Raw genomic sequence first — 22659 nt, 5'->3', positions numbered from 1 at the left:
GTTTTGTAGAAGTCATCTTTGGCTGTTGGACAGTGTGATAGATGTGTTTTAATATGCAAGTGTAGGCTCTTAAAGCGGACCTGAAATCTTGCAAAAGAAACAAGGAGAACACAGAGAAGATGCAGACAGGCCCCCCAAATAGGCTGCCACCACTGGGAGAACCATCTGCACCTCCCCCACCCCGGAAAGACAGAAATACTGGACTGCAAACCAACAGGAAAAAGGTGTGCGCTACCAGGTGTAACCTGACCTCTATTCTCTGGCTGCCTAATTGTCTATTGACTAATTAAAATGGCACAGCATTTGCTATTGCATCTGCTTTCCGGAATATGCAGCTTCTGAAACTAACTTACTGCTATGCCCTGCACAAGTTGGCCCACACAAAATAATTTGCATCTGAGGGTTCTTTAAAGAGAATCTGTACTCTAATATTCTTACAATAAAAAGCATACCATTCTATTCATTATTTTCTCCTGTGCCCCTCTGTGCTGTTTCTGCCACTCTCTGCTGCAATCCTGGCTTGTAATTAACAGTTTTAGGCAGTGTTTACAAACAAACTAACCAGCTTCTAATAGGCTCAGCTAAGCATAGTGTGTGAGTCATTCAGAGTGTGCAGGGGGCCTGCAGAGGGTGTGTATCGCTTCTACCAATCACAAGCAGCCCTGCACATTCCACACAATCAAGCTTTAGCCTGACAAACGGGACAGAGGAAAGATACATTGATTTATTACAGAGACAGTGCAGTTAGGAAAGACTGCAGTAAGCCAGAGCAGATTAGAACAGGCATAGGAACTTATAGGATAGAAGAACTAAGGCTGAAAAATTTGTTACAGAGTCTCTTTAACACCAAAAACTACGAAACGCAATCACAAATGCAAACATGTTTTGTGATTTTCACTATGTTGGCTTCAATCACACCGGAAAGATGCAGCGGACCTATAATTGCCTTTTTAGAAAATCGGAAATGCATTCAGTATAAATGCATCCCCACAATTCCAATTGAAACTTTACTGTACTTGCGTTTTAAAAATCGCAAGACTTTTCAAAAACAAAATGCACAGCCGGTGTGAAAGGGCCCTCAACAGGGGCGCTGCATGTAGGTCTCATATGCCCCCCAAAAATGGGCTGCAGCAAACATACCCCCTAAAGCACTCTCACTGCCCAGTAGAGATGGCCCGAACAGTTCGCCAGCGAACACATAGCGAGTTCGGGCTGTTGAGTCGGTACAAAAATCCACCGACTCCTCAGTTTAGGATTCCTCCGACTCCTCGACTCCGACTCCTCTAATTTGCATATTACAATCTTGTTGTTGAAAGTATGTAACATGAAATTCGTCTCTTAACTGCCAACGCTTAGGAATTTTAAAAGACAACTGAAGTGAGAAGGATATGGAGACTGCCATATTTATTCCCTTTAGTCATAGACTAAAACTAGTCCTTGGTAAGAACACTTGTAAAAGGTACAGGCCGGAACAAAGAACATCTATCAGGCCCTAGGCAATGTAACTGTGGGTACATGTAAGAGTGATGTGCAGTTACTCTGCGGCGGAATAAAAAGATTCTTCCTCTATTACACATTCTTCATGCACAAGCTGAACCATGTTTATGGGTGATAGACAACACCTCTGTGTTCAATGTGCACAACATTCTCAGTGGATTCCCTGCAGCTCTGTGGAGAGTGCATATGTAGAGTATAGTACTACTGTGTAACAAAGTAAACTTGAGACAGATGAAATTCAAGTTTTATACATACCTTGTGCTTCCTCCAGCCCCCTTCAGGCTAATCAGTCCCTCGCTGCCTCCTCCGCCACCTGGATCTTCTGCTATGAGTCCAGGTACTTGAGCTAGTCTGGCGTAGTGCGCATGCACACACTCCGCCGCCGGGAGCGTACTACACCTGTGCAGCACCATTGTCCAGGTGCAGAACGCTCCTGGCTGTGGAAGCAGCATGCGGCCGGACTCCGCTGACTGGCTGAATTACCAGGACTCATAGCAGAAGATCCAGGTGGTGGAGGTGGACAGCGAGGGACCGATTAGCCTGAAGGGGGCTGGAAGAAGCCCCAGGTATGTATAAAAAACTTTTCTTTTCATCCTTCTCAGGGAACCATTTAATTCGTAGTCACCAAACCACCACACCAAATTTTAACAACATATCAAATTATTTGATTTCATGAGCAAAGAGAGTGCGTACATTTGCATAAATCAGAATCAACGCAGAATTATTTCCATCTCGTTGACCATCTCTATTAGTGACACGGCTATACATCAGGCTTTATACTTACAGCATAGATGTTATTTAGTATATATAAGAGATTCCTGTGTACACGTCATATATACAGTCACAATCAGATGTGTATATCTGACTTTAAAAATACGGGACTGCTTTATTGAAGCAGCACAAGTAACTAATTTTGATTGGTTTATTTCATTTTTATGGACTAAGCACAGCTATTATTGTATGTATAAGTTATTTATGATGACTATTATCTGAGAAATAGAACATTTTATCATATTTTCTATTTTAATTACAGTTTAAATTCATTAGGAGTCGGAGCATTTTTTCCCGACTCCGACTCTAGGCACCCAAAATTGCTTTGACTCCGACTCCACAGCCCTGTATACCACATCATTGGGCTAAACTTAGACCCTCTACAACACAGTCAGCAGACACATGGCAGCCAACCAGGCTGCACTCCCTCCTTATAAAAGGCAGCAGCGTTGGCCATTTTCTTACTCTGTCTGCTGCATGCTTAGGGAGAGATGTTGAAGAGATAGGGAAGGCATTAGTTAGCTCTTGTTAGCTTGCTCCTTGCTGATAAAAGTTATTTTAAGAGCTAATGTTCTTGTGTTTTTTTTTTGTTTGTTTTTTTTGTGTGTGTGCCGCTGACTCTGCATATACAGCCCTGTCTGTCGCAGCTGGCCCTTGCTAATTGCTATACTGTGCCAGGCCCAGAGCAGTCAGTGCATACCTTTCACTGCATCTGTGTTACTGCACATTGTATTATACCTGCAGTCAGTGCATACCTTTCACTGCATCTCTGTGACTGCACATTGTATTATAATACCAGTCAGTACACACCTTTCCCTGCATCTTTGTGCCTGCACATTGTATTATACCAGCAGTCAGTGCATACCTTTTACTGCATCTCTGTGACTGCACATTGTATTATATCAGTCGCTGCATACCTTTCACTGCATCCATGTGACTGCACACTGTTTTGTATACCAGTCAGTGCATACCTTTGACTGCATCTCTGTGACTGTATATTGTATTACACCAGTCACTCCATACCTTTCACTGCATCTGTGTGACTGCACATTGTATTATACCAGTCACTGCATACCTTTCACTGCATCTGTCTAACTGCACATTGTATTATACCAGTCAGTGCATCCCTTTCACTTGAATGGACTGCAGACTTGCCCTCCATAACAGATTCTCATTAAAGAATTTCAAGTGTATTCGTCATTATACAGCAGTCAGCAGAGCCTTGAAAGAGTCTGTTTTATACCAGTCAGTGCATACCTTTCACTGCATCTGTGTGACTGCACATTGTATTATACCAGTCACTGCATACCTTTCACTGCATCCATGTGACTGTACACTGTATTATACCAGCAGTTAGTATCTTTCACTGCATCCATGTGACTGCAAATTGTATTATACCAGTCAGTGCATCCCTTTCACTTGAATGGACTGCAGACTTGCCCTCCATAACGGATTCTCATTAAAGGATTTCAAGTGTTACTGAACAGCTACTGTAACAAAAACGCCTGCAAAACCGCTCTGATGTTTTGTTTTTCAGAGCGGTTTGCGTTTTTCCTATACTTAACATTGGAGGCAGAAACGCCTCCGCAATCCAAAATCTGCAGCAGCCCGGGAGTAAGCGTTTCTGCAAAATGCCTCCCGCTCTGGTGTGCACCAGCCCATTGAAATACATTACCCAAGCGTTTCCACATCCACAAACGGATCAAAAAACGCTGCCAAACCGCTCTGGTGTGCACTAGGCCTAACTGCACATTGTATTATACAAGTCACTGCATAACTTTCACTGCATCTGTGTAACTGCACATTATATTATACCAGTCATTGCATACCTTTCATTTGAATGGATGGCAGACTTGCCCTCCATAACAGATTCTCGTTAAAGGATTTCAAGTGTATTCATCTCATCATTATACAGCAGTCAGCAGGGCCTCGAAAGAGTCCTCCTGTATTGTTATTTTTCGTCACTACCTCCCTGAGTCGGGACTTGTGTGCCGTGCCTGCTGCCTTCCTTGCATGTGTGGTGGTAGCCGTTTCTCAGGCTCCCACTCCGGACCAGAATCGAACCCTGATTCTGTGTGACTGCACACTGTTTTATATACCAGTAAGTGCGTACCTTTCACTGCATCTGTGTGACTGCACACTGTATTATACCAGTAGTTCCTACTCTTCTGCCCACAGCAGCCAGGTGTCCATTAAGGAAATCTTTGAGCAGAAGAAGCCAATGTCTGCCAGTCACCCCCTTGCCCAGCATCTGACAGCTGGCTTGGCGGAACTGTTACCTCACCAGCTGTTACCATACCAGCTGGTGGACTCTGAGGCCTTCCGAAAATATGTGACGATTGGGACACCGCAGTGGAAGATACCAGGCCGCAATTATACCGCGATACCCAAACTGTACCATGATGTTGAAAGGCAAGTGGTATCATCTCTGGCACACAGCTTTGGGTCAAGGGTCCATCTGACCACAGATGTCTTGTCTGCAAAGCATGGTCAGGGCAGGTACATTACTTATACAGTACATTGGGTCCTTCCTTGGATGTGTGTTGGTAGCCGTTTCTCAGGCTCCCACTCCGGACCCCTGGACTACTGGCTGCGCAGGCTTGACCTGTGGCCAGAGCTGTTACAATTTGCCATCCAACTTCTGGCCTGCCTTGCCTCAAGCGTCCTGTCTGAAAGGACCTTCAGCGCAGCTGGAGGCATTGTCAGTGAAAAGAGAAGTTGCCTAAGTCAAAAAAGTGTTCAGTACCTCACCTTTATCAAAATTAATGAGGCATGGATCCCGGAGGGCTACTGCCTGCCTGAAGACTAAGTCAGTCCCCACACAGCATCTCTGCCTGCCTGTCGGCCGCTGCTGCCTGCCCCAAGACTAACTCAGTCCCCACACAGCATCTCTGCAGGCCGCTTGCCTTCTCCGCCACCACCAACTAGGTCCAGGAATCCAGGTGGATTCCTGAATTTTTAAGGCTGCTAGCAGTGACCGCTAACAAAAAGAATAATAATTTTTCTGGTGCGTGTACATGCCTGCCTAATTTTTCTGGCTGCATTGCAGCTGCAACAACAAAACAAAAGGCATGTACATGTGTCAATTCCCCTTCGTGATCGTTACCTTGCCGCGGTGAAGGGGCTTGCGTATCACAATTAAGCAATGACCTATATGAGTGTGGTGGAGGCACACCCAAGATAATAAGGTGGTTGCTTCATTGTGGACAGACCAAATTGAGCTACCTCAGCCCGACCATATGGGCTTGAAAACCGACATCCCCTGCACTCTCGCCATCGTGTGCACCAGTCCAGCACGGCCATCACTACACAAACAACTGTTTGCAGTGCGTTACACAGTGAGTTTGGTCTGTCATTGTTAAGCAGTACACTACTTACACTTCCTGCTGATCCTTGTCTACATACGCAAGATGTTTTCAAGCACTTTATGCCTCCAATTTAGGAATGCAATGTGATTTCTGCCCTTTGGGGATTATAACCGTGCTGTGCGTCAAATCCGTAATTTTCCCCAGGACTTTTGACGTGTATCCCACTCCGCCGTGCCCCCCTCCAGGTGTTAGACCCCTTGAAACATCTTTTCCATCACTTATGTGGCCAAAAACAGTGTTTTGTAGTTTGTTTAGTTCGCCTGCCCATTGAAGTCTATTGCGGTTCGCCGGTTCAACGAACTTCGAACCCAAAATCTGAGGTTCGAGCCATCTCTACTGCCCAGTACCGCTGCAGCTGCCCCCCCCATACTGATAGTAAACTTGCTACCATTTGTGTTGATCCCTTTCTGAGGTCTGTTTCTATCTCATTCCTTTCTTTTTAACTGTAGTGTATATGTGTATTGTTCATCTGCTCTGCAGCTTCTATCAACAGATCAGCACCAAAATTGGTTTGCAGTTCAGCATTTGTCTTCCTGGGGTTGGGGGAGGTGCAGATAATTCCCCCAATGGTGGCAACGCTTGGGGGGCCTGTCTGTGTGCACCCCCTACTACATTTTGGCGTCCGCTGCTCCCAGGACATGCATTATGTATGCCACAAGTGCCCAAGACAAAAGCCCTATTGAAGTATACTGTAATTACAGTATATACTCGCATATAAGCCGACCCGCGCATAAGCCAAGGTACCCACTTTTCCCTTAGAAACCAGGACAAAGTAATTGACTCGGGTATAAGCCCCGTTCCCAGTATAGCCCCCTCCACAGTATCCAGATGTGCCCCCAGTACAAGTTAGCGCCCCTCCCCATAGCCAGATGTGCCACAAGGATGATACAGCTGTGTCTCAAAACACCACTAGGTGGCATCATAGATATGAAACACAGTGATTGCCACACAGGAAGAATCTCCGAACATTGCACCGCTGGCACGTTTCTTGCATGCTTCACTTCACAAGCCAGGGGACACAGGTAGTCTTGAGCAGCGCACTCTGCACACCATGTTGCAGGGGATGGGGGGCATGGAAACAACAGGGAGCCAGCTGGCCAGAGCAGGATCACTAGTGCACAATCCTTACACTCCTCTGCCCGTAACAAAACCTGCTCTGCCATCCATTCTGCTCCACTGACTCCCATATAAGCCGAGGGGGTAACTTTTCAGCACGTTTTTTGTGATGAAAAATTAGGCTTATACGTGAGTATATAAGATATTGCAGAGAATTTTCTAAAGTGGATTATATTGGATGACACATGTACTGTATGTAATTTGTATACCAGCAGATGCTGGATTAAGAACTAAAGTTTAGTGTTCCATGTGCTCTGCCATTGGAAAGACCTTCCAATAGGTGCAGGAACAACATATGGTAAATAGAGCACATAGAGGACGCATGATTCTTATCAATCTAATTATGCAGGAGAACAGAGGCGCCAAAAGGATAAAAGGAAGCTAAATGAGCTTAAAAACCAAATTCTTGGTAAATAGAGGAGGTAGTGGTGGACTTACCTCCTCCAAGTAGACACACAACGACTGTAGTAAACACAGTCAATATATTTTATTTATGAACTCCAAATATGCAACGCGTTTTGCAGGTTTGATCCCGCTTCATCAGGCAATAACAACGGAGCAATAGCATATGTGGTCAGTAGAAGACATTAGAAGACCTCTGAGGTGCCTGGCTCTTCTACTGACCACATATGCTATTGATCCGTTGTTATTGCCTGACGAGATGGGGATTGGCGGAAACTGTGATGAAGCGCTCCCTCCCTTCCTTGTGTTTGAAATAATTGTTTTTAATGGGGATATCATTCTGTTTTCTTAAATATATTTTGTATCAATAAAACTTTTTGGGAAGCTCATGCTGAGCCCCAGGTTGATTTATAACTATTCCATGATTACAATTGACATGGTTGGCACTCCTGTTGAGTAGTGCTGGATACTACAGTCACGGCTGCTCACAATCTATATATATTGGGTGAGTGGGCTTTAGTGACAGGATAACGGCACGATCGGTGGTAGCATGCAGAGGTGAAGTTGAAATCTACTGGCAGGGATAATTGTCATCCGGATGCAGTTAAGCTACATGCTGCTGTGCTTAGTTTAGTTCCTCTACTGTCTCAGCAGGGTCACAGTAAGTGAAGCACAACATGAAACAATTTGAGGAGATGGGGTTGTTTGTTTTCTCAATGCTTATTATCTGTATCGTGCTCTGGGCTGGCAATGTTATCTCCTGTGGAACTACCCATGTAGGCACCTTATTTCTTTGATAAATGAGAATAGTGCTATCTTCTATACCACCAGATCACCTACTAATAGGACGTTCACTTGAATAAAGAGCTTTGCTGAAAAGGTGAATAGTGTGTCTGGCAGTTTGATTGCGTTTTTTGACATTTTATATAAAGGTTATGTACAGTCCCCCCCCCCCCACAATAGATAACTAGAGGTGCCCCCTTTCCCCCTCCTCCATAGATAACCAGATAGTCAGAAGAGTTTCCCTTCCAACCAGTACAATTAGCCTGATGTGCCCGATCAAGTGATTCCCCCTCCCCACCCATGGGTAATCAGATGTGCCTCCCTTTCTCCCTCCTCCTATAAATAATCAGAAGTGCCCACCTTCCAACCAGCACAGTTAGCCTGTTATGCCCAATAGCCTGCCTGTCAAGTGACAGCCTATTGGGCCAATCAAAGTGCGGGGATCACATCCATTAAAAGCGGAATGAAACCCAGCATTTCCTCTTTGCTCTAATAGATTATTTACAGCATATTATATACAACCAGCATTTATTTTTTTTACTAGAACAGCATTTAAAGGGTTACACACAGGACTTAGAAGCTTCCCTGCCAGCAAAGCTGGACGCATCCGAAGTGCAGATAATGTTATCTTCTATTTAATTGTATCAAGTGAGGCATGTAAATAAACACTTCTGACACTGCAGGCTCTGCTCAACGAAGTCAGACAAGCATTTCTGCTTATGTTAGAACATGAATAAAACAGTTATAAATAAAATGCAAAGTCCGCATGTACTTTGGGAACGTATAATTTCTAAATGAATAATAATACTTATGCACAAAAGCCAATATGATAACTGTATGACAAATAAAAAGTAGGAAAACATGTTTTTATTGAATATTATGTCAGGGTTTTATACCACTTTAAGCCACTGGACCCGCTCAGGGCGGGTTCAGTGGAGCGGCCCTTACTTAGAAGGGAGTGTGAGTTAGTTAGCAGTGCATGCTAAGCTGAACTACCACGCGTAGTGTGCGCATAACTCACACTTCTCTCATTAATCTGCACAAAAAATGACTTGCAGAGTGATATGTCTGTGATTGGGGGTGGGGAGGGGTTTGGTTTTTTTTTTTGTTTTTTTTTTTAAATGCAAAAGGGAGTAACAATTTAAAGGGATACTGTACTGAAATTAATGTAATGAATACAATTATTTATTTTTTAAAATATTACCTTATAATTTTTTTAAGTCAATGTTTGCCCATTGTAAAATCATTCCTCACCCTTTCCTCTCCCAGATTTACGTTCTGACATTTATCATAGGTTGCAACATCTGTTTGAACATTTCTTTAGTGAGTTCATAAGCCAGTAGAAAATGTACCTGGAGAATTGCGCATAGCTAAACAACCTGGGCTGTGACATCACTGGGAGGGCAGGGCCTCATGCCAACACACAGCAATATATAGATATATAGATATCAGAAGTGTTTCTGCTGCTGATACCAGAATAATTAATGTAGAAGTGGGTATCCTGAATAATTTATTGCATTCTGCTATATGCCACTACAGTGCATCTTTAACTTAGGACTGATGGAGATTCTGCACAATGCAGTACAGCTATTATTAAGGATTTTTTGGGGGCAAGAGTCACACCTCCTTCCATATAGGTACATATTTTCACCTCACCAGCATGGGCAATGAGAGATGTTGTAGCTCAGGAATATCCTCAGGCAAGTACAGCTAAAACCACTTCCATTGGCCAGAAGGCAGTCTTTACTTTACCTATGTGAATGGTGGTACATTTCTAGCACAACATTTCTCATTTTCAATTCTATTTATGTTTCATTTTGTGTCTTTTCCAGGCCGGACCTGATTGACATGGATACCGTTGCTGTTCAAAGCAACATTACAAATTTAGAAAATGCATTTTATGTAGCTGAAAAACTGGGTGTCACAAGACTTCTGGATCCTGAAGGTAATTTAAAATATAAAACAAGAAAATGAAAGCAAATGTCAAATCTGAGGACACAACAAAGCATAAATATCTTTCTTTTTGACTTTTTAGATGTAGATGTTTCTTCCCCAGATGAGAAGTCTGTGATTACTTATGTCTCTTCAATGTATGATGTCTTTCCCAAGACACCAGATGGTGGGGAAGGCATTAGTGTAAATGTAAGTAATATGCATTTCATACCATTCCACAACTATAAGTGTAAGTAAGATGGATTTCATACCATTCCACAACTAAAAAGACAACACTGGCATGTACACTTCAGGTCTAAATACAGATCCACTTATTCCTTATGTGTGGGAGTGTACACTGGCATGTACACTTGCCAGTACACTGTACACTGGCATGTACACTGGCATGTACACTTCAGGTCTAAATACAGATCCACTTATTCCTTATGTGTGGGAGTGTACACTGGCATGTACACTTGCCAGTACACTGTACACTGGCATGTACACTGGCATGTACACTTCAGGTCTAAATACAGATCCACTTATTCCTTATGTGTGGGAGTGTACACTGGCATGTACACTTGCCAGTACACTGTACACTGGCATGTACACTGGCATGTACACTTCAGGTCTAAATACAGATCCACTTATTCCTTATGTGTGCTGGAATGCAAGAAGTCATTATGTGCTTCAGAAAGAAGTAATGTTACCTACATGTGATGCTTCTCTATGGACTTCCTAGAAGTCCAATGTACAGAGGATACCAGTGTTGGCCTGGACTGAGGTGGCCCCAAGGAAAACCTGATGTGAAAGTGATGTGAAGGCCAACAGTGCCTCAGTCTCAGTGCTGCACCTCTTTTGTGGTAATTTTATGGTGGGAAAAATTACCTTCCACTTTAATTTGCAGCCAATAGTGTGTTTCCAAAACTTAAGCGAAACCTCAAGTTGCATTACTTTTTTCAGTCTGGATTCCTTCCTCTGATTTGCACTAGAGTATTTTATGATCAGTGTGGAGCATTTAAATTCATTTATATAAGGCAAACTATCTAAATCCCCCCTAAATCCCCGGGGGGCACTCCGGGCAGCGCTTCCGTGTGAGGCAGGGCTATGAGCTGCAGCCCTGCCTCACATGCGTCTGTCAGCGGCACATCGCCGCCTCTCCCCCACCCCTCTCAGTCTTCCTTCACTGAGAGGGGCGGGGAGAGGAGGAGATCCGCCACTGACAGACGCGTGTGAGGCAGGGCTGTGGCTCATAGCTCTGCCTCACACGGAAGCGCACAGGGGCAGCAAAATCCACGACCAAGAAAGTAGAGGATTTTGCTGGGGAGAGGGAGGGCGAGTTAGGGGGGGTTTAGATAGTTTACAGCCGCGGGGATGCGGCAGTTTAGGTAAGATTAAGGTATTCAACAGGATTGTTTAATAAAAAAAGGATTTTTAAGAGGCTTCAGGCAGGGAACACACTTGTCTTTCAGTTTTCTGCGCGCGTTTTCCTGCATACTTTTTCTGCACACCAAGTGTGTTTCTATGCAGGAAAACGCGCACGTTTTTTTACAGCAGCTGATGTAGTTGATAGAGAAAACTAACAAAATGTGTAGAATCAGGATGCAGAATGTCAGTTTTTTTTCTGCGTGCGAACAACACAGCAAGTGTGTACTAGCCCATTGATTAACATGAGTTCTCAGTTTTTCTGTGCAGAAAATGCGCACGAAAACAGTCAAGTGTGTTCCCTGCCTCAGAGTCTCTTTAAATGCGTTCTTCACATGCAGAAAAACAACTGACAGCAATGCAGTTGTGTCAGAAAACTGATAGCCAAGTGTGCCAGCCTAAATAGAGGAGAATGTTTAAAGGAAACAGGAAGACTGCACAAGATGACAATTACCAACTTCTCTTTTAAAATAAATGTAGCTGCTTGACTGTTGTATCGTCTGCGCTTTAATATGTTTTTTAGTTACAAAACAAAAACGGATTCTCCTGGCTGGTTGCCTGTTGTATGCCTGTGACTCAGAAGCCATTGAAGCCAAGCATCTGGAAGGCGTGAAAGGAAATATTCCTCTCACTTCAGATTTTCCATGGAAGCAAACTTGCAGCCTGTAGACCAAATTGAAGCTGCAGTGAACTTATGGGGACTTATAGTATGATAGCATATATTGGTACATTGGTGATGGCATAGATGCTGCCTCCACACCTAAATCACTCGCACAGCACTCTGGCCTGTGTGTCAATCTATAGGCTGTGGCATAATGGCACGTGCTGGGGTGTGATCACATGGCAAAACACAATTTTGCTATTTGTGCATCTGTTTTGGCCTGCACAGATAGCCATGAGGCTATGCTGCAGATTTGCATCTCTGTTCTTTAATTTTCTTGATGTTTCACCTTATATATTGACACTAGTATTACTTTGCATTTTTATATTTGTCCCTGATGAAGCCCATCTTTTAAAGGGGTGATACATGTTGGGTTGTGGTGGGATGATGATTTTGGTCCATTTTCAAGTATACATTTGTATAAAAGGTTGCATAGTCCTTCATCAACTCAATTTTTGCATTTTAATGACCAGGCATAGTCGTCTATACACAATGACCAAATCATTTGTTTAAAGTTTTGTATGAGGACAGATGTAAATACATGTCTTTCTGAAGTGTTAATGCTTGCCATTATATTTTATGTATACAAATTTGTACATTTTGTGGTAACATGGCCAAGTATTGAAGGCATCAGTGGTTTAAGGCTCAGTGAAGATATACTTGGACTAGATTTATATATAAAAAAAAATTGGCAATTACAGACCGGCAAGCATTTGCAGCCATTGCTTGGGTCATATCAGACCATAGTGAGAATGTATTATAGGTTAATGAATTAGCAGTTGAGGAAATTGGGTGCTTGTGCTTGCAGCAAGAACTTTTTTTTTTAACCATTAACCTCTTGAGGACCGCTTGTTAAACCCCCCTAGTGACCTGGCCATTTTTTCCTAATTGGGCCACTGCAGCTTTAAGGCCTCGCTGCAGGGCCATACAACTCAGCACACAAGTGGGCCCGCCCGCCCCCCTCCCCCTTTCCTCCCCACCAACAGAGCTTTATGTTGGTGTGGTCAGATCGCCCCCAGGATTGTTTATTTATTTTTTTATAAATATTTATTTTATTATTTTTTATTGAATTTCCTTTTTTTTTTTTATTAATTTAATATCCCTCCCTCCCTTCCCCCGTCAGCCTATCACAGCGGATCGCTCCTGTGTCCCTAGTACAGTGCTGCCTTAGATTGCAGCTCTGTACACAGTTATTAGACAGTGGTTTAGCCGCCCAATAGTCTCAGAGCGGTGATCGCCGCTGTGAGACTAATGGCGGGGCGGAGCTCCGTCATTCATGCGGAGATGCGGGCGACCTCCTGCAAACCCCATTCCCAGCCATTTACGTCAATCGGCGTGGAGTGGTCTTGGGGCTGCCGCCGTGTTCACGCCAATTGCCGTGGAGCGTTCGGCAAGTAGTTAAAAACAAATTTTGCTATGATTGTTACCTTGTAAGCTGTATTTCTGTTGTTAATACTATCACATCATTCTTGCAGGATGTTGAAGTAAAATGGATAGAATATCAGAATATGGTGAATTACCTCATCCAATGGATTAGGCACCATGTAGCATTAATGTCTGAGAGGAATTTTCCAAACACTGCTGTAGAACTAAAGGTAAGGCTTTCATTTTCTTATATGGAGTGTATTTTCCATATAACTTACCTACTAGTTCATAGCTTGCAAAATGTTTTAATGAGAATATGTGTTTAACCCCTGCAGGCACTTTATAACCAATATTTACAATTTAAAGAGAAAGACATCCCACCAAAGGAAGCTGAAAAGGCTAAGATCAAGCAACTCTATACATTATTAGAAGTAAGTATGACAACTCTGCTTAATGCTGAATGCAAGATGTGGTGAACAGTTCTAATATTTTGGAAAGCTATCATGGCTTTGGGCCTAAGGTGGCAGAATTTCAGATGGTGGCATGTGTGCAGTTTTTTCAGTGAGACTACAAAAAAACAAAAACAAAACAGAGATGACACTTATTCATTATCTCCACAACCTATAGAAACATTAAATTATTGTATCTTTATTGGTCCCACAGCCAACTGACATAATTCCTGGCTGCTGTATATTTTTATACAGGTTGTACAAACACAAAAGTTGTTCAGTGCTGGTTACAATGATTGCTTAAAGTGGATCCGAGATAAACGTTTACTCATTGCATATAGTTTTTCATATAGTTTATAGGGCATTCCTCAAGCTAAATACTTTTTTTGTTTTGTTTTAATACTCTAGTTCCCTATAAACTAAATAAGCCTCGCCCACAGCTCCTTTTGTGCCTTGGCACTGTAGCAAGGGCTTATGGGAGCTCAGTCTGGGCAGGAGGAGGAGGAGGTTACTAGGCATTGATTTCAGAGGCAGAGGGGAGGAGGAGAGGGGACTGAATTTACACAGAGGCAAGCTGATGGCATCTCCAGCCCTCAGCCTGTGACAATGTGTCAAACAAAATATGGCTGCCCTCATTGTATCACAGGAATAAATAATCATAAACTTTTGAAGCTGTTTGCAGCTAGAGATGCTGTGTAAACTATCTAAACTTAACCACTTAACGACCGCCTAACACAGATAGGCGTCGGCAGGTCGAAGTGGTGTTACCATGGAAACGACCTTTCCATGTCAGTTCACGGAGGGTGTCTCCGTGAACAGCCTGCGAGCCTCCGGGGAAGAAATCCCCGCTGTTTACATCATATGGCCCGTAAAGAAGATCGGCAATCGATCGACGGCATCTGATAGGCTGAAGCCTATCCTAGGCGGGGCAGGACGGATCGCTGTCCTGTGCCGCCCACAACAAGAGGGAGGGAGGAAATCGCTGCGGAGGGGGGCTTTGAGGAGCCCCCCCCCCCACTAGGCCAAAATAGCCGCGGGCGATCAGACCCCCCCAGCAGGACATCCCCCTAGTGGGGAAAAAAGGGGGGAAGTCTTGTCGCCCTGGCTTAAACCTGATCTGTGCTGTGGGCTGGAGAGCCCACGCAGCACAGATAATAGGAAAATAGGCTGGTCCTTAAGTGGTTTTTAAGATAAGATATATAGACAAGTTACTTGTTATGGTTAGTTTTTCATCTCAGATCCGCTTTAATACCAGTGCAATTGATGTACATATGTCAATTTTACTGTTGCATTTTGAATTAACCCCAAAGTGAGATAACTCAAGAGAAATGTTGCATGCGTAAAGTCCTTAATATTTTAAAATTCTTTATCTCTTTCTATAGAATTAGCTATTATCATAACACTGATTAGAGGTGTTTTTTTGTGCATTAAATCATACCTGTCTAGCTAACATTATTCATAGTGCAGTCGCCTTCAGAAGCTTTAAGTGGATGAGACCTGAATGGCAACTGTGGCATAGTAAGACGGGGTTGGTGGGTGTTGCTTGTATTGCCACCCGTGCTCAAGGGATTTGCAATATTTAACTTTATTGATCACTAGCCGTGAAGTTTGAAGAAACAAGCAGTTTTTAGGCCTTTTTTACATTGCGTTCCGTTTGCATTTGGCTTTTTTTGAGGCTACTTTTTTTTCCGATTTCCGGAGCTTGGTGGGCCGTTTTTGTGCTTAGCAGTTTTCTAAGCGTTTTTTCCGAGCGGTTTTGTAATTCACTCCCTGACGCAAGTCAGGAAGTTAACTCTTTGACCTGGAAAAGAATAAATAGTGTATTTATTCTTAAAAATGTGAACTCTATTGCTACACAGTGCGATTTTGTGAGGGTTTTTGCAATTCTCCTATACTTTCTATTCAGGCGGAATCGCCTCAAAATTGGTACAGGCACAGCTTTGCTAGCTGCAAAGCACACAACCCGCGCTGATATGAGCTTTCTCATAGACATTTATTGTCCACACGGTCGGAGGGGGGGCATTTTTAAAAACCGCACGCGGGCGAAAAAAAGACGAAAGCGTCTGCTTTGTGAACAAGCCCTTAAAGTTACAGTAATGGGTTTAATTAGCTATGCAGAGATCAGTAACAAAATATTTTTCAAAAGGATAACTAACACAACTTACATACAGAAAAGCACATTTCACTGTCCTACAAATATACTGTATATACAGTACTAACATACAATAACTTTATATAACTTGGACAAAAGAAACACTTAGCTGTAGTCAGTTTCAATGTCCATTGTTGTCTGTAAACCACATGGTTAGGTCAAACAAGTATAGTGCTAAGACTTATAGTTAAAAATAATGTGGTTCCGAGAGATATACCAAAATGTATTACTGATGCATCACCAATGGCGTCTGATTTTCACACCTTGTATGTATCATCACCACAATAAAATGTTTTGAAAATAACAGCTCCCCCATTACTTCAAGTCACGGATCTTCTCAGCTTATCAACACAGATTTACCACTTACTATGTTGGCATTTTATAAATTAATAATACTATGATGCCTAAGACTGCCTAACATGCAGTTTTGCATACCTAGCAAGTATATCCAGTTCAAATAATCCAGCATCTTCTTCTAGGAGCCCACCAAGTAGTCTAGGACATCTGAGCAGTGAAAATCTAGGCATGCCTATTTGCATATATCCTACATACTGTGCTCCATGGGAATGGATGCTAGAATGTACTGACCCTCTCTTTATTTCTATATACAAGTTATGGGGTGTCAGTTTGCTTTGATTCTGTGTATGTTTTACCTGCAAGTTGTAAAAACATTGAAAGAATTGTTTTAATTTAATGCCACTGGCTTTATACAAAACTATAAATAGTAGAATAAACAGTATTGTAGGGATTTGATTGCAATCAACATTTTTTATCCAGTGCATTGGTATTGCAGTTGCCAGTTGCTTTTAAATTCAGAAAAAAACAACTGTTCAGTTTTCATACATGAAGCAATGAGAATGTTGTGGACAAAACACCAAGAAAGTAGGAATTGATGTCCTTAAGCATCTCTGCAGTTTACCCTTTAGAACATAATTATGTACTAAAATGTGCCACATCTATCCAGTACTCAACCATATACTTATTGTGAGCTAACTAGCTATTTTTTATATTTTTCTTTATGAAGCCATGGATTGAGTTTGGCCGCATCAAGCTGTGTCAGGGATACCATCCAAATGATGTAGAAAAAGAATGGGGAAAGCTCATCATCGCTATGTTTGAAAGAGAGAAAGCAATAAGGCCTGAAATAGAAAGGTAAATTAAATGTTGTTTTCTTCATGTGGTTTTCATTCATTTTATTTAAAGGGAAGGTTCAAGCAAAATAAAAAAATGTGTTTCACTTACCTGGGGCTTCTACCAGCCCCATGCAGCCATCCTGTGCCCTCGTAGTCTCTCACTGCTGCTCCAGTCCCCCGCTGGCAGCTTGCTGACCTCGGAGGTCGGCGGGACGCATTGCGTACATTTTTACGCATTCCCGCTAGTGCAGGAACATTAACACATACATTTTTACGCATTACTGGTTTAATGCGTAAATTTTTACGCATTAAACCAGTAATGCGTAAAAATGTATGTGTTATTGTTCCTGCACTAGCGGGAATGCGTAAAAATGTACGCAATGCGTCCCGCCGACCTCCGAGGTCAGCAAGCTGCCAGCGGGGGACTGGAGCAGCAGTGAGTGACTACGAGGGCACAGGATGGCTGCATGGGGCTGGTAGAAGCCCCAGGTAAGTGAAACACATTTTTTTATTTTGCTTGGACATTCCCTTTAATGACATTTCCAGCAATGTCTTCAGGAAAAATAGGAATGTAATTAACCACACATGCACGCACGCACGCACGCACAATGATCATTGGGCCCCCTGCAGATTTGTGTGTCCCCCAAGCCCCCTGCTTGTGGCAGAATGAGCACAGCAGACCTGTGTAGACATATTTACCTGGCCACACTGTATCGGGAGTCCTCTTCCTCACAGCAGCCACATGCTCTGCTTCCCTCCTTCACCTCCTGATCACATGTTGTGATTGGGAGTTGAAGGAGGGCAACATAGAGCGTGCAGCTGCCCGGAGGAAGTGGAAACCTGATGCAACATTAACAGGTAAGTATTACAGCACTCCCTATGCTTCCTCTGCAGACCAGGGAGGAGTAGAGGGCCCTGCAGTGGCAAGAGCTACTGTTACGCCACTAAGGAGAATCCTCCTGTTGGTTGGTATGTAAAATTATATTGAACTGTGACTAGGGGTCAAAATAAGTTATCCCACATAAACAACAGCATTCTGGTTATATGTGCATGTTGTAGAAATTAAACTTTTCACATTAAAGAGAACCCGAGGTGGCATTTCATTACGTTAGTGGGGCACAGAGGCTGGTTGGGCACACTAACACCAGCCTCTGTTGCCCCATCGTGTGCCTCAAAGACCCCCCTGCTCGCCGCTGTAGCCCCCGCAGTGCTGGCGACACGCAGCGCGTCACCAGCACAATGTTTACCCTAGCACTGTCTGTCAGCGCCGCTCCTCCGCATCGCCGCTACCCGCCCACGTCCCTTCCCTCCTATCAGCGGGAGGGAAGGGACGCGGGCGGGTAGCGGCGATGCGGAGGAGGTGGGGGAGCGGCGCTGACAGACAGCGCTAGGGTAAACATTGTGCTGGCGACACGCTGCGTGTCGCCAGCACTGCGGGGGCTACAGCGGCGATCAGGGGGGCTTTGAGGCACACGATGGGGCAACAGAGGCTGGTGTTGGTGTGCCCAACCAGGCTCTGTGCCCCACTAACGTAATGAATTGCCACCTCGGGTTCTCTTTAACCATCTTGCCAGAAGTACTTTTTTCTCCATCTATATATTATAAAGTTTTTAATGTTATTACTGCTCTATGTACCCCCGCTAGCAAACATTTCCTTTACTTCCTGTCCCTGGGTTTTTCACAGGAAGGGAGGTAAATGTTGCCAGAACAGTGAAAACAAAGGCTCTAAACCCTTTCCCCGCTATCCAAAAGAAAATAGAAACCCAAAAAATGACTTCCACCCTTAACTTCGAAACTATTGCATTTATACCTTTGTCTATATCAGCCAGTTAGCATTCATATTTGATTTACACGGATCCTTTAAACTGATGAAAGCTGCTAACTGGTTGTTTTGGATAAAAATATTTCAAGATCATCTTGTTACCATGTTTTATGTACTTACAGAAAGTCTGTAGTGAGTGTAATATGTGAGATATCATGTGTACTGGTGTGTTCACTCACTCAACTGGTTAAAAACATTTTTTTTATCTTATTGCATTGTGAACAGCATCAAGGACAAAAATGGATCTTGATGTCTGGGCCATGATTGCCTCTTCTTTAGTGCTAGTTGGATCAGTTATACAGTATTCCTGCTAACCAACTATCAGCATCAAAATATTACCTGAATAAAAAATATAGACAGTGCCATTATATGCCTTTCATAATGCAGATTTATTAAAGGACCACTATCGCAAAAATCAAAAAATACATTAAACACATACAAACAAGAAGTACGTGTTTTTTTTCAGAGTAAAATGAGCCATAAATTACTTTTCTCCTATGTTGCTGTCACTTACAGTAAGTAGTAGAAATCTGACAGAGCCGACAGGTTTTTTGACTAGCCCATCACCTCCTAGGGTATTGTCAGGGATTTGTTTATCTTCAAAAGCACTTAGTGAATGGCAGTAGCTCTGTAGAGATGGCCCGAACAGTTCGCCGACGAACGGTTCCCAGCGAACTTCCGGTGGTTCGCGTTCGCCAGTGAACACCGGATCGCCGGATCGCCCCTATAATGCACCATTAGGGTAAATTTTGACCCTCTACATCACAGTCAGCAGGCACATTGTAGCCAATCAGGCTACACTTCCTCCTGGAGCCACTCGCCTCTTATAAAAGGCAGGCATCGCTGGCCATTATGCTCACTCGTGTGCCTGCAGTAAATAGAGAAGGGACAGCTGCTGCTGCTGACTCTCATAAGAAAAGATTAGTTAGGCTCTTGTAGGCTTGTTAGCTTGCTCCTTGCTGATTCTTATGGCTAAAATAGCACCCCTCAACCGCTCTTTTGAGAGCTAATCTTGTTCTTGTGATCTATTTTTTTTTCTGTGTGTCCCACTGACACCTGTGTTGCATAGACAGCCTTGATAATTCATACTGTGTGTGTGCCACTGCCAGGCCCAGCACAGTCAGTGACTACCTGTGTGTTTGACAGGTTCACATTGTAATACCCATTACTGCATATACCTACCTACCTGTTGTTCACAGTGCACCCACCCAACTACGTGAGCGCACGCAGTGTCACTGTGCCTGTCCGCTACCTGTCTGTGTGACAGGTGCACATTGTAATACCCATCACTGCATATACACACCTACCTGTTTTTCACAGTGCACCCACCTACCTACGTGAGCGCACGCAGTCTATATGAGTGTCTGGGGGGGGGGGGGGGGTGGCACACCAAAGATAAGGTCGTTGCTTCATTGTGGACAGATTTGATCAGCTGGACAGTCACTGTTCTGTCGTTCAGCTACCTCAGCCCGGTGACCATATGGGCTGGAAATCCGCCATCACCTGCACTCTTGTCATGGGGCGCACCAGTCCAGCACGGCCGTCACTACACAAACAGCTGTTTGCAGTCACTGCATACCTTTCACTGCATCTTTGACTGCACATTGTATTATACCTGGCAGTCAGTGCATGCCTTTCACTTGAATGGATGGCAGACTTGCCCTCCATAACATATTCTCGTTAAAGGATTTAAAGTTGATTCATCTCATATACAGCAGGGCCTCGAAAGTCCCCCTGTATTGTTATTTTTGGTCACTACCTCGGGACGTGCATGCCATGCCTGCTGCCTTCCTTGGATGTGTGGTGGTAACCGTTCCTGCTCCGTTCCTGCTCCTTTGCCCACAGCATGTCTGCTGCCTTCCTTGAATGTGTGGTGGTGGTAGCCGTTTCTTAGGTTCCCACTCCGCACCGGAATTGAACCAGGATTCCCCGGCCATTGCCCGCGGTCACTCGCAATGGCAGACTTGCCCTCCATAGCAGATTCTCAATAAAGGTAATAGAGTCGATCAGTGTCATATACAGCAGGGCTTCGAAAGTCCTCCTTTTGGTCACTACTCCGAGATGTGCAAGCCATGCCTGCTGCTTTCCTTGGATGTGTGGTGGTGGTAGCCGTTTTTTAGGCTCCTACTCCGGACTGGAATTGAACCAGGATTCCCCGGCCATTACCCGCGGTCACTCGCAACGGCAGACTTGCCCTCCATAGCAGATTCTCGATGCAGGTACTGAACAGCAAGCAGAACAAGTATTTAAAGATATAGATGTAAGCTTTAACAGTGGTAGAGAAAGAACCATCGAAAGTTGATAAGGCAGTCAGACATTACCTGACATCACTGAGTGAGGAAGAGCAATCTCGCCATGGTGTACAACCTGTCCAGCACGGCCGTCACTACGCAAAAAGCTGTTTGCGGTGCATTACACAGTGTTTGGTGTGTCAGTGTGAAGTAGTACTCTAATTACACTACCTGACTGATGTATATGTTACGGCCAGAACCCGAAGTTTGGCCAGAACTAGAAGTGGCCGGCCACTTCGGGTTCTGGCCGGCCAATGTGCGAACTGGCCGCTGCGCTGCGGCCAATGTGAGAAATGCAACAATTCCTGTAAGGTTAATGTTATGTTGTGGCCGCAGCGCAGCGGGCAAATGTATCACATCTTACTTTATTCAATGAAATTAAGCCGCCCGGCTTTTTCTCTGCCTCTCTCCTCCCCCCGCCTCTCTCTCCTTCTCTTATGGCCAGCCGGAGGGGACACGCGTGTCCCCGAGAGTCGTTCCTCGCGGCAGGAGAGCAGAGCGGGGAGGCTGCAGACATTGCTTTTGCCAGCACCCGCTCTGCAAGAACGGCAGGATTCCCCTGCCACGACGAATGACTCTGGAGGGGACACGCCTGTCCCCGCCCGGCTGCCCATAGGAGAGCGAGAGAGGCGGGGGGAGGAGGAGAGAGAGGCGGGGGGGGGGAGGAGAGAGGGGCAGAGAAAAAGCCGGGCGGCTTAATTTCATTGAATAAAGTAAGATGTGATACATTTGCCCGCTGCGCTGCGGCCACAACATAACATTAACCTTACAGGAATTGTTGCATTTCTCACATTGGCCGCAGCGCAGCGGCCAGTTCGCACATTGGCCGGCCAGAACCCGAAGTGGCCGGCCACTTCTAGTTCTGGCCAAACTTCGGGTTCTGGCCGTAACATATACACATGCAAGATGTTTTAAAGCACTTTAGGCCTTCAATTTAGCATTCATTGTGATTTCTGCCCTTAAAACGCTGCTTTGCGTCCAATCCAGATTTTTACCTAGGACTTTTGGCGTCTATCCCACTCCGCCATGCCCCCCTCCAGGTGTTAGACCCCTTGAAACATCTTTTCCATCACTTTTGTGGCCAGTATACATTTTTCTAGTTTTCAAAGTTCGCCTCCCTATTGAAGTCTATTGCGGTACGCGAAAGTTTGCGCGAAACGAACTTTCGCGGTGGGTTCGCGAACCGAAAATCGAAGGTTCGGGCCATCTCTATTGCTTTGTCCAACTGATTAAAAAAAAGTGTAGAGTGAGCAGGAAAGCTGGCCAGCATCATTGTATAAATCCTTTTCAGGGAATGTCTTTATAAAGAATAAGAGCCTTGCTGAGAATCCGCCCATGAAAAGATGGACTAGTCGAAAACCTGTCAGTTCTGTTGGATTTCTACTAACTACTGTAAGTGACAGCAACATAAGAGAAAAGTAATTTATGGCTCATTTTACTCAGGAAGAAATGTACTTCTTTTTTGTATTTCAAATTTTTCAATTTTTCACGA

General features: G+C 44.1%; 1 protein-coding gene across 19 annotated transcripts in view; it reads left to right on the top strand.

Annotated features, from left to right (window-relative positions):
* Nucleotides 1-22659, top strand: part of DST (dystonin) — a 748258-nt gene that overhangs the window by 409524 nt on the left and 316075 nt on the right. For all 19 annotated transcript variants that reach the window (XM_068281416.1, XM_068281417.1, XM_068281405.1 and 16 more), the window contains 5 exons: nucleotides 9770-9882; nucleotides 9973-10079; nucleotides 13431-13550; nucleotides 13656-13751; nucleotides 16946-17073. In XM_068281416.1, coding sequence (XP_068137517.1) covers nucleotides 9770-9882; nucleotides 9973-10079; nucleotides 13431-13550; nucleotides 13656-13751; nucleotides 16946-17073 — 564 coding nt within the window. The remainder of the gene's footprint in view (nucleotides 1-9769; nucleotides 9883-9972; nucleotides 10080-13430; nucleotides 13551-13655; nucleotides 13752-16945; nucleotides 17074-22659) is intronic.

Source organism: Hyperolius riggenbachi, chromosome 4 (assembly GCF_040937935.1).
Source record: "Hyperolius riggenbachi isolate aHypRig1 chromosome 4, aHypRig1.pri, whole genome shotgun sequence".
Classification (NCBI taxonomy): Eukaryota; Metazoa; Chordata; class Amphibia; order Anura; family Hyperoliidae; genus Hyperolius; species Hyperolius riggenbachi.
Note: the sequence above shows the minus strand (reverse complement) of the source record. Positions and strands in the feature narration are given on the sequence as shown.